General features: G+C 37.5%; 1 protein-coding gene across 1 annotated transcript in view; it reads left to right on the forward strand.

Annotated features, from left to right (window-relative positions):
* Positions 1-9,465, forward strand: part of DOK6 (docking protein 6) — a 253,286-nt gene extending 243,821 nt beyond the window's left edge. The window contains exon 8 of the mRNA XM_055706156.1: positions 9,096-9,465. Within this exon, the coding sequence (XP_055562131.1) occupies positions 9,096-9,235 (140 nt within the window). The 3' untranslated portion in view covers positions 9,236-9,465. The remainder of the gene's footprint in view (positions 1-9,095) is intronic.
* Positions 9,466-13,287: the final 3,822 nt, after the last annotated feature.

The raw sequence follows: 13,287 nt of genomic DNA on the forward strand, positions 1-13,287 counted from the left end.
CCAACAAAAACATTTTGAGGAAGGGAAAAGTGAAGAGTGTGCTAATGAAATGGTAAACCAAAATAATAGCACTGCATATATAGCTACCTGCTTTAAATTACTCTGGTAGATGTAATTTTCGAAATGGTAAAAGAAAATTGTACTTGAGCTCTATTTATGCACAGAGATCAACAATCAGTTGACTCTCATAATGACTTGCTGCTCTATACAAGAATCAAAAGCTAAAGAGGTCAGCAAACTGTAGCTCTACCTACTTAAATACAGCAGAAAATCATTACTTAAGAAAAAGTAACCGAATCCACACAATTTTATCTATCTTTCACATTTGTTGTTTTGGTTGGGTTTGGTTTGTTTTTTTTTTTTTGGGGGGGGGGGGGGTGCTGGCTTTATATTCTTCCTACTTTTCAGTAATTCAAGGAGCAGAGTAATTTTTCTGAGTGTTTCCTTTTCTTGGTTTTTTATCTTCCCATGATGCAAAGTACTGTAGAGACTAAAATAATTTTCTTACTGCATTTTCTGCTGTTTTCTCTTACCCCCGCTTTAGCCTTTCCCATACGCACTTAAGCTCAGAGCAGTATTTTCTTATTATTTCTTGCATTTGACCATCATCTTATCATTTGTCAGCACTTTTATCGAATTCAGATGTTCCTTGAGTGAATGAAATTATTGCTTGCAGGAATTTCCCCTCTACCATTTTCTTCTTCTTACTTTGGTATTACCAACATGCAATGTCTCAGTTTCATGAACTTTCTGTTTAAAAAGCTCATTAAGTTTTGAGCTTGAATAGGAATATGATACTACATACATTTTGTATAAAAATGCTTAATCTCTGTTTACATCTGTGGTAATTGAAAATTTTACTTCACTTTGGACAGGCATAACGTTCAGGAACAAGGTTATTATTCTCATAATAAACCTCAATTTTACAACTTATGTGGAAATGTTTTGTAATAGTTTCTGGTTGACTGAGTCTGTGATTGAAAGGATAAACGAGGAGGGGGATGCTAGCCACCTTGTACAAAATACTCAGCTTTTGTAGGTGGCTTTCTCAGGGCACTCATTCAAGATTTTATTTTGACACATTTCAGTATAAAACTGTACACATTTCCTTTGAAAAGCTTTTCCTCAAGGTTGTGATGCCTGTATCTTTCATTATAAAACAAAATCCTTGACCATAGTCACTTCTCTAACACACATAAATTCTATCATCTGGTTAATCATTCAAACTACAATTCCCCTAATATAGTGTGCCACTCAGGAAGAAAAGGTTAATGTTTTCTTTAACTGATTTAAAACAAAGTAGTTTGTTTTCCCTCAGAAAGCAAAATGGCTAAAATAAAATATTGCATCATATCAAAGAATAGTTTGTGTCAGCTGATGGGTCTGGAATTGATTCATCCCAACTGCTTGCTCAATGCAGGGCAAGCATAGATCAGGGTTCCCTGATTAAAACTGACAAACTAAAGATTGGAAGTATCACTGCAGAGAATTTCACTTGTGTAGAATCTTTGAAACCAAACTCAGAAACCCTTCTTTCTGAGAGCTTTCATTTGGAAATTTCTATTTGTTTTGAAGCAAAATTGGATTTTAGCCTAATTTTGTTTTAAGTGAGAACATGATTACACTTCCTTCAACTGTGTTGGCATAGTTGAGGAGCTGGACTCAGAACAGAGGGAGAGAGGAGGCTGGTTTCATATTGCAATATCAGCACAAGTGTAAAAAGTTGTAAAGACAAACTCAGTTAATCTCTGTAAGGAACACTGCAGTCTGTGTATGGGAGACAATGATAGAAGCCAAGACAAGCTTACTACCTCTTTCTGCAAGTTGGCTTAGAGTACAGAACTAAAAAAATTGCTACTCCTGTCAGAGAGTTTCTTTTATTTAATCTCCCTGTAGTTCAGGCATGAAGACGTACAATTATGTATTACAAATAGAAGAACCCAAGTTGAAGAGATGCAATATGTAAGATAGATTACTTTTCCCAAATATGTGTCATATTCTGGCTGCAGGAATAATATAGGCAGAAAGGAGAAAGACTATTGGGTAATGTGAGATGTGTGCAAATAAATTTCTTTTCCGTCTTCTAGGCAGAGGTGTTAGGTCGCAGATACTTACATATGTCACCTCCCGTTATAAACACACAGAGGTGTAACAAGCTGGTACTGTGAATAGAAAGATGCATTACTAGAAAAAATCCCCAATAAAAAAAAGATAATCAATTAAAAGTAGAGGGCAAGGTAAACCTGTTCATCTGTGAGAAAGATATGGTTATGTTCTGGTGTTTCTATCACAGGAGCTACATCGGCTTGTGATAGCCTAAATTAGGTAATATACAGCTTAAGTGCAATAGGAGAGCAAGTATTTAAAAACACTATCTGGAAACCCACAACCACAACTAAACCAACCTGACCTTCGGTTAATACATTAGTTTTAATTATGTGATTCAAGGTACTGCTTTTAAATATTTGCTATTTTAGTTAGGAGTACAGACAAAATAACGATCATTTTTTTCTGTACATAATGTCTCAGGCAATTCACTACCAAAATTGTTGGTAGGTATTAAAACAATTATCACTGTTGCAAAGCCCTAAGGACATTCTTTTTCTTTATTTGAAAACATTGACATGTAAATTTACTCTTCATAAAACTCCAGCATTCTTCTGAGATAATTGGAATATTGAAAATTTTTTCCTTAAAACACAAAAATTTGACATATTGTAAATTTACTGGGTTTATACTGCCAATCCTGTAATCTTTTCTGCATGCACATGTAAAATCTTTTCTAGAGGAGGACTTGAAGAAAATGCCAAAAAATTTTAATCTAAATAATAGTCTTCCAATTCTGGAAAGTGATAGGGTTCTGTAACATGTATATTCTGCTCAGATACCTATTAATCTTGATACTGGCCAAAAAAAAAAAAGTTCATTTCAAATTCTAAAGAAAATTGAAATATTTTTAAATTGAGAATAAAAATGTAATATTTTAAAGTATTAGGAGGGTAGGGTTTACATTCACTCTCTTAATATATTTCCTATATGTTTTATCATTAATTGAGATTAATCTTATTCAAAATTATTTCTAATAAACTTAACCATTTTCTTTAAAATCTATCTCAAAAATTGTCCCTGATAGTCATTTTCTCTTCATAAATATAAATATTTGATTAAATAAAATCCAAAATTATCTTAGAAAATGTAAAAGTTGGAGCCCAGCTGCATTCCCTGGAGTTTTAATACCAACTGTAGTTAAAATGAAGGGAAAAAATCTATTTCTTTATTTGGAACTGAAACATGGCCACAGTTTCACTTTCAATAAGTATATAGAAATCAATATGCTGTAATGTAGTATATGCTATTTTTCAGTTTCCATCTGCTCTCTTCCATTGCATCTTTTTGTGAGTGACGGCATAATAATTGCTGTACCAATTAATGCCCTTCCAATCCAACTGCATCGTTACTGCAAAATAAATGTTTTGCTCTGTAGCAGTTTCTCTTGCTATGAAACTTTGCTTTAGTTATTCCAGTCATCTAACAGCAGAAAAGGAAAAGCTGCTTTGTCATCAACAGCTCAATGGAAGGCACTGTATATTCAATACAAAGAGTTGGCAGAATTTTAACCAGTATCAATTTATAAATAGGATAACAGAAATCATTTATTTTCTGCTTTAAATGAAAGTTGGTGGGGTTTTTTTGATGCAATAATAGCCACTCTAACTGATTTGAGATTGTAGTAGGGTGGTGGGTTTTTTTGAGGAACATTTCCTTTATCCAGAATAAAATGTAGAGTCTCTTTCTTTGCAACAAAAGCTCTTAGAGGATAAAAGCTTCCATCTAAAATAAGCAGTCATAATAATTCAGTTTCTTGCAGTAAGTGTTTCATGTTCCCTATTGGGCTTTCAGTGCTTAGCTACAGTGCCTCTCATATTTTGTCTTGTGTCTTAACAAAAATGCTGCAAAGAATATTAAGAGGTCAAAGCACCTCAAGACAGGCTTCCCCATCAAAACCATATCCTCAGTGCAATCTGCAGGCCTCCTCTGGTATAAACAGCTTTCAGTGGTGTTCGGAAAGTCCTTAGAGAACACAAATCTAGATTAAAGTCTGGTACTAGTTTTGTGAACTTTTCTGGCTGAAGGGCTGCATTTATTGTCTGGTGAGAATTATGTGAGGCAACAACATACAACTAACTCCTTACCGTTTCACTCCTGAAACATCTGTTAGCTAACTGGGATTTTTTCCACCTGCTTGCATAACCTTTTGTGGATAAAACCTCGTCGTCTCTGTTCCACTGGTTTCCAGACTGCTCTGTTTCTTGTGAACAACAGAATTCTCCAGTGAATTTTTCTAAAAAGAAAAGATTTCTTTAAAATAGAACAAGTGATTCATTTTATTTGGTCTTGGCTTGCACTGATTGATTCATAGAAATTTCTTTTGAACAACCATGTTTTTCTATAACATTTATAGAATCATCTATAGCAATCACAGACCTCTTGTCCTCATGAAATCTCAGAGCACTCCCAAGTACAAAACAATACTAATAAAGATATCCAATTGGCTTTAATTTAATTATTTCACATTTGTGCTCATAATCTTGGGAATGGAAATGCCAAATTTTATCTTCAAAAATAAATTCATTATTACCTAGAAAAGTAAAACTTCATTAGAACATCATTCTGTTTGTAAAGTCATCTGTACAAGAGGTTAAGAAATCCCAGATGAAAGCTTGCTGTGCAGCTGCAAGTGTCATTATTTTACCTAATGACTATCTAATATGAAGTACTTACTTGACAGGACTGCAACAGAAGCTGAAACACAAGATTCTCTGGTTCTATTAATTTTTAATCATTGTACTGCAAAAATATACAGTTATGTCTTGTATTAGAAAAGCTTAGTCACAGGATTTCAAAAGTGATCCTACCTCAAAGAAGTGAGCAGTCTGGTGGCAATAGCATTGGCCTGCATTTGGTTGCACACTGCTCGCAGGTCATCATTCTCCAAACAACCTGGCACTGAAGCCACTCTGGGAAAATCCCTGCCCGCTCTTAACCTTGGCTGCTTGTTCCTGCTTCTCAGCTGTGCTGGTGAAATAATTTGTATGGCTCTTGCAAACCAGATGACCAAAGTGCTTCAGTCTACAAAGCAGCCTTTCAGTCACAATGGCTCAACTGAGGGACAGTGAACAGCAGTGTCAGCAGAGAGGAGAAAAGGAACGTTTTCAGCTGATTTTTTTTCCATTAGAGGAAGTGTAATGTCGAACCTTACCCACAGGCAGAGGGGAATTTTAACACAGGACTTGTACATCAGAGATGAGTGCTCTAACCAAAGAACATCAGATGAGAGAATGCCATGAATTCTCATGTCAGAAAAGCAAAGCATGACCTTTTTTTCATTTAGAAAAGAAAAAGGGTTGGTACCTGCCTTCTGGTTAAGAATTTGAATTCTGAATCCAAAACAGAGAGAACCATGTCCCAATAAGCAGCAGTAAGGGAGCTTTTAAAGCTTAGCCCTGGATCTCTCCTTTTTTTTCTCTTTTTCTTTTTTTTTTTCCATTTAGCTGAGTACTGCAAGTTTTCTCTTAGACTTTGTGATCGATCTACTTATATGTACATCAATCACTGCTGTTACTAGGAAACCATTGGGGTTTTTCCTCTAAAGAATTGTAATAAATAAGCATCATGCCATGAAATAAGGTCCTTGTGTCTACTGCCTCTGCTTCCAACATAATTAAGATCAGGAAAAATCTAATTTTGGTGTAATTTTTCAGGTTACATTAAATTATCTTGATGGAACATTCATGCCTAATTGCTTTGGACTACAGCTTCATTGCATTCTAGGACCCTGAAAGTAAATTTAAATAAAGGATGAAGTAGGCTGAATAATACTTACCTTTCCAAGGTCCTGTCTGAGAACACCAAAAAAAAAAAATCCAAAAAAACCCCAAACCAAAACCAACCACATTTCTGATGTAAACCACAGCAAAACAATGCCCCCAGTTCTACTGGTTTCTTGAAGTCATGAAGCATGTGCTGACTTTAGAAGGCCTGTAGAAAAGAATTAGGTTTATATTCTTGAAAACAGCTGTGGTGCCAAAGAACTGCAAGATCTACAAACAACATTTTCTTCTTCTCTTTTAACCTTTTAAGACCCAAACACAACACAGAAATACTGCTGAAGCAGTAAGCTTAGAAAGCTGTGGAACTTAAATTCTTTACTGCAAAAACTTTTCCTGTATCTTTAGTTTCAAAAACCTTACTGCTGACATAAAGTGTAACTGTACAGATGCCTGCAGTACCTAAGACTCCCTAAAGCTGATCAGCTATAGGAGTATTAAAATATTATTTAGTAGGAATTCCAATAAGATAATTAATAATCATTTAGCATTTCCAGTATGGCATATACTAAAGTTTTTTAAAAGCTGAACAAAAAATTTTGGAAATATACTAACTAGAAGTCTTATGCCACCCTGGAACCATTACACTATGTCATTATTTTACCATTATTTTTTGATTAATTCTATTTAAATGTATTAATATAGTTTGTTGTTTTTTAAAAACAAGTATGTTGGAAGTAAACATACTGCACAGAGCCATTCTTTCCTAAACTTACAAATTCTCTGTTACCCCTAGCTCTCTCATTGCATTTGAACCCATGTCCTCTATTATTTTTGCAATAATTTCCATAGATTGATGTCATACTGTGCAGCTTGAGCCTTAGCCAGGTGTCTTAATCTTCCAGCTTTGTTGAGTGTTTCTTTTAATCATTTGGATCTGCCTGTCTTTCTCTGATTACGTATCCTAGCAGTCAGGGAAGAAGTCACTTATCCTCATTAACTCCTTTGGTTACAGAATGGCTAAAATCAGCCCTGTTGTGAGGTTTAGCAGCTACAAATTTTCATTTAAAGAACAGTGAGGGAGGCACTAGCAGCTGAGGCATACATCCAGGAAATGGAAGATCTGAATTTAATTTTCTTTTTAACCTTAATAGGTTCAAATTAATCTTCTGTATTCTAAGAGACTGCCTTAATACCTTAGCTAGAAGTCAGATTAGTAGGGTCACTCTTCATCACTGTATTAAAGCTGCACTATTCTACAGAAGTGAATTAAAAATTAATCATATGAGATATAGCACGTGATATAAATAGGTCTGAGTTTAGAGAACTCCCTTGTCTCAGGGACTGTGTGTTTTATGTTTTTTCAGTAAAATACATAAAGAGAATGGAGGAAGATGGTACCTTGACATGTTATATTTATGTTCATTGGTAAGGAAGAGAACAATTTAATCAATCACAGGGCTGGATTAGCAGTTCCCTATGGCACTTAAAATGTATATGATACTAGCTTCTGGGTAAAAAGCAAACAAGACCTTACATCCTTAGAAGGAAGAATGCCAGATTTGGAACACAAAATTAAAACCTACAAGCGTGCAACTTTCTATGTTTATGTTTGCATTAAATTTTAAAAAAATCTAACAGTAGTTGTGATGCAGATCCCAAATAAAAGTAAAAATGTATGAAGGCCTCACTTAATATCATGGTTAAAAGTTGGTCAAAGCAATAAAACATTTAAGACTTAAACAGTGTATTATCAGTGCTTTGGCTTTGCAGCTCAGACCTCATAACCACCATACATTTTAATTCAGTTTGATACAAAAGCTTTTTGAAGAAGAAAACATTTCAACTTGGCATCTCAGGTTTTGGTAGTCAATGTCAATTTAACCCAGTGAATGAATATTAAAAATACACATACAACATTCATCCTGTTTGGTTGTGCTATGAAAGGGACTTTTATAACCACTAATGTGCAACTGGGAATTCAGTCTCTAGTTTTATTGTCTCCAGTGTCACTGAGATTTACCTTTTATTCTATTTTACACTTAGTTGGATGGGGTTTTTTCCTCTCTTGGTCCCAGTATTGCTCTGATAGACTCATCTTCAGGGGGATCGTGATTTTTTTTCCATGAAGCAGTCAGTAGCATGTTTATACTCTTACTTTTCCAAATACAAGTTAGGACAAAGTTTTGCCAAGTCTGACAAACATCGTTCTTGGTTGCAGCACTACTGGGGCAGTCTAGAAAGCTGCTAGTTCTTTTGAAATGTTTCAGCATGAGCTGAGTTCTTCTGCATTTGAGTCTATACTCTGTTACAGCTCTTCTTTAATATCTCTGTGGTTGAAAGAAAAATAGGATTTTACACTCATACATATAATACATGTATTAAATTGTAAAAAGCATCATCCAAAACCATTTTAAATCCAGGCTTCAATATACATTTCCAAAAAACACAGACTATACATTGCACAAAAATATGCACTTTGGAAATTAACTTTTTGTCACTAATTAAATCTCAATTTCAAAAAGGAATTTTGAGATAGGAAAATGATCAGATTACAAAATTGCTTTATAGAAGTCATCTTCTGAGTTTGGTCATCAGCTTTTCATGTGTTTTCCCATGTCACTGGCTGTGAGTGTACAAGCCATGGTTATATGAGGTACACAAGCCCGTCTGAGAGAATTTCTCACTCATCCTCTTCCCAACCAGTATTCTGCCACGTGGACCATATCACACCTCCAGTACATTCTGAAATTACAATGACGCTGTGTTTCTATGACAAACTGGCGTCCTATTTGAAAGTAAGTACATGAAGCAGCGTTTGTGTGACGAATCCCTTTGAACCCACTGGCATTACTTTCACCACTTCAGCAGTGCTTCCGATAAAAAAGAGGTGCATTAGTTCTTTATTGGCTCTATCTAATAAATACAACCGAGATTTAGAGAGTAGAAAATATACAGATATGATAGTTTGCAGTTGAAAAAAAAAATAAAAAATCTGACCCTAAATTATGCCTGAATTGGGTGGGTCTGGGACCTTCTGCCTTTGCTGGGCATCCGAGGCCCCCTTGTGCCCTCAGGCACAAACAAAATGCTCCTCCGCAGCCCAGAGTGGCCCAGCGCAGAACGCCCGCTCTCTGGGTGCCCTAACACCATGGCGCAGAATGAAGTCAGCCCAGCAGAGTCCATGTCTGTGGCGAAAGGCTTTAAGTAACTTGCAACTACATTAAAGCCCAGTTACACCTTCTGTGTCCATGTCCCCCTGCACAGGTCACAACCTCGGCTCGGCAAAGGTGTCCCGGGCGCAGACATTTCCCAGCTACCCCTCAGAGCAGGGCAAGGAGCACCAGCAGTCCCTCTCGCTGGCCAGCAGCTACGCCTTCAGCTACGGCTCAGGCCTGGTGCAATGACAGCCGGGGACGGACGGCCAAGAGAGACAGTCAAGCCTGGAGCCCGGTGACAAGGCCAGGGAGCCGCTGGCCCCCTCCACACCCGCCATTTGCTGTGAAAACTGATGTCAACCAGCTCCAGCCGGGTCACCACCAATGCGGAAACCTGGAGAAGCGGCTTCCCTGAAGCAGAGGCTAAGTCTTTATTTATTTATTTTGCCATTTATTTTGTCAATACATTCTGAAAGGAAGGAAGGGGGGGGGGGGTGGAACACAGGGGACACGGGGGGAGGGAAGGGGGATGTGTTCGCGTTGTGAGAAAGTGGTGGAAACAAATGAAACTGTGCTGGTGTGAAGGTTTCTGCATGACCGGAGAAGGCCCGTTCTGGGGCTCCATCGCAATGGCACATTCGACATCGGGGCCTTCCTACCCGCCTCCACCAGCAGGCTGGCCCGCCTTTACCCGTAGCATTTTTAGGTCCTTGCCACAGCCCACTGATTCCTGCTGGAGTCACTGAAATGTTGCCGACTTGAGACACAGCATCAGCGCTGCGTGGGCCACCTCCAGACGCAAGCAAGTTCACTCACTACCCTACAGGGTGGTTGGGTGTTTTTTGAGACAGAAGCCAACAGATACTGGAGTAGCAGGCTACTATGGTTTATTGGGAATATAGTTTGATGTGTTAAGGTAAGGTTATTGCCTGATACAGCTTTAATCTCAAATTCCTGGGGCACAGATTCCTCCCTTACTAATACATGTAATTCTCACAATGCCCCTGAAAGCTGTGAACATCCATATCAGCAGCACAGTCTCATCCTCAGAACTGCTGTGAAGTCTTCTTATTTGCAAATTATTTTAGTAACCATGCCTTCAAGCCTAACTATAAAAAAACAGGAAAACTGTTCTTTGGACAAATAAAAGCAGGCCACATCCCCAGTTGGCAATGGCCTGTGCCATGGCTTGGCCAGATACAGTAGAGCTGAGCTCTGGTCTTGTCTTTCTGGTCAGTGTTACTCTGATTTTCTCCATTTCCTTCTCAGATTTCTGTTTTAGATGTGTGTTGTATCTTGTACAATCATGTGTCAAGCATTGGTTTACTTTGAAAAGGACGATGAGTACCTCTCAATGGAAATTTTCTGTCTTTGGAAGACGCCTTTAAAAAATGAACTGTAGTAGGTGTGTTTGTAATCAGTAAAGAGGGAATAAGTTGGAAGGCATACCTGTAGGTAGGGAACAAGTTTTATCTACCCTGAACATTTAGATTTTTGTAAGTGTTATTGAATATTTATGTCCTCCTCACAATGCCCTGAAATGTTTAAAAGTGTGGGGAGAAAAATCTACCCTCTTGCTATGATCTGAGCAGCCTTGTGTTCTGTTCCCAGCATGAAATGATTGCCATGTTTACAAGAGGGATTCCATCTCATTAGTTGTTTCTCAGGACAGGTTGAGGAAGCATATCAAGGATGAGACACATAGACTCTTTTCCAATGAAACAATCAGTTTTATGTACCATAATTTAACTGAAAAAGTGCTGTTGGGTTGTTTTATATATGCACATATATATATATATATGTATTAAAAAGTACAGAAAAAACTTCTGCTTTTGATTAAACATTTACAGATACAGTATGTTCAGCTTTTCTCCGACCATTTTCCAGGCTAAGAGACCTTGCAGACTTACAGCTTTCTGCACCTCAGTGAACAGCTGTTGAATAAAAAATCTTTGTGATCCGCTTGAATGAAACCCTTCTACCCCACCACAATCAGCTTTATTTATTTTTCCTTTTTCCCTGTCTCATTCACTACCTCTTTTCCTTCTCACAGTGCTGCCATACTCAGGAATAGAACGGCTCCCTACAGAGAGTATTTTGATGAGCTAAAATGAAAAACTGCTCTCCCACGCTGTCAGGGAGCTGTATCCATAGAGCTCTCTGAGCTGTACCCATCAAGGAAGCTTCATTCACACTTTCATTTAAGAAAAAAATTTGGTTGACATTTTGCTTTGGGAAAATTTCCAATTTGCAAATGTTACATACAAAATGTGATACAACAGAATAGACACTCTGCTGGTTTAATTCCGTTATTCAATGCAGCTTTGCCAAATATCCTCCTTTTGAGGAACTGGCCAGTTATTTTTATTCCTATGCAACTCTGATTCTTTCACTTGCCCTAAAGTTATGTATTTTCTTTAAAATTCCTTAGATTAAGTTTCCAGTATGTTCTGCAGATTTCTATGTTGTGCCCATGTAACTATTTTCCTCTGACTTGAATACTAGTCATTGAATACTTACATATTCTACATAGTCCAAAAGTAGGGAAAAGACAAAAATGGAGAGTATCAAAACTGCCTTATAGTACCAGTGTCCATATACTGTAAGAACCCATCTAAATCCTAATGCAAGTGTTAGCTGCGTTTAGATAAAAAGCATAAGATCTATATAGTTGCTCTTTCCACTTCCTGGGAAATGGTTGCTCTCTGTCACAGATGGTTTAGTCTTCCTATGCAGTGCATGAATATTACCCAGTTAATGAAAGTTTAGATGATATTTCCAAAGAAAACACAGGAAAAGAGAGGGGTGGGGGTGGGGGATTGGTCATGTATAGAGTTGTACTGAATATTTTGCATATTTACATTTATAAACACCTGTTAAGTCCCATCTTGTAGCAATAGGCAGAAAACTGAACTCCAGTACAAAGCCAGAGAATGCGACGAACAAAAGGCAAACCTGACCTATTGGGAACCCATTTCTTGTAGAGAGTACACGTAACCACACTGGAAGTTGAAAATAAGGACGCAACTTCACAGTGTGCTGTAAAACAGCCTAAGAAAACTGGGCACTTGAAGCACAAAGGTATTCAGCAGACAGTGGATGTTGCCACTAGTGCCACTCGAGCACAGTAGATGGTATCACGTTGACATTTGTGTATTCACATAGCTTCCAGAAATGTTCCTCAGAAAAGCTCCATGAGAACCAGTCAGGTGCTGTGCCAAGTTTGCCAGAAAATTCTGTTTTCAAGTAATTGCTTTAATTCCTGGCATATGCCTGTCAATAATCAAAGTGATTTCCCACTGGGACTACTTTGTACAGCTCCTAGTGCTTCCGCCAGAAGGAAAACTCTCTTTTGGCACACATGGTAGAGCTGCCTGCCTAGAGACTACAAGGGCTTTTAAATAGGCCCAGGGACCCCACGGGACCCTGTTCAAGTCTCGGCTTTCTTCATGTGCAAGGCACACAGATAATACATCTACTTCTGACCACAGAGGAGCTCTCTGTTGTCAGCTAATAAGCTATGAAGAGGATGGATGGCAAGACAGTGTCTTCAGTGGTAACTAGGTGCAACAGGTACAAATGGAACGTAGCACTGCTGTATCGTAAAATAAAGAGTATAAGGCTTTCACTTTCATTTGGTTGTGAGGATGTGTTATGAATATATAATTGTAACCACGATTTAAATTTTGAAGAAATGACCCTTGATAACAATATATTCACCTCTATGAACAAATAAAACACAGCATTACTAAATATAGTTACTAATATATCTTAACCATGAATATTATAGATTGATGCATGCTGGTACTTTTGATTTTGAAGTCACTTGGTGCAGAAAAGAAGAAATTGAAGGAGATCATTCATAAATCATCAAATGATGCTAAAGTACTTGCGTAGCCCCATTTTTAAAACAGCTACATGTTATTATCGGTAGTTTAAACCCTCTGTGAGTATACTCATTTGAAAAAAATTTGCCTGTCTCTATAAAGGAAAAAGAAAGAAGATATCTTGTAACATAGAGTTTGCTTTTTGTCTGAGTAAATGTTTAGGCTTTACTTCCTATGGTACACTCTGATTCCAACTCCTCACATGTATCAGGTCTATGCTAAATTCTGTTCTTGGGGTTTTGTTGGTTTGCTGTTGGTTTTTTTCCCCCTAAAGCTAGCAAGTAAAGCTTGGAAATGTATTGACAAACCAAAGAAGTGTGTTAGCAACAATAGCTGCTCTCTTTTGTTTTGACAAATGTCTACCCTGGCATTTCGAGAAAATACTTCATTTCACAACACGTGAATAGAAATCCT

Source organism: Falco cherrug, chromosome 3 (assembly GCF_023634085.1).
Source record: "Falco cherrug isolate bFalChe1 chromosome 3, bFalChe1.pri, whole genome shotgun sequence".
NCBI lineage: Eukaryota > Metazoa > Chordata > Aves > Falconiformes > Falconidae > Falco > Falco cherrug.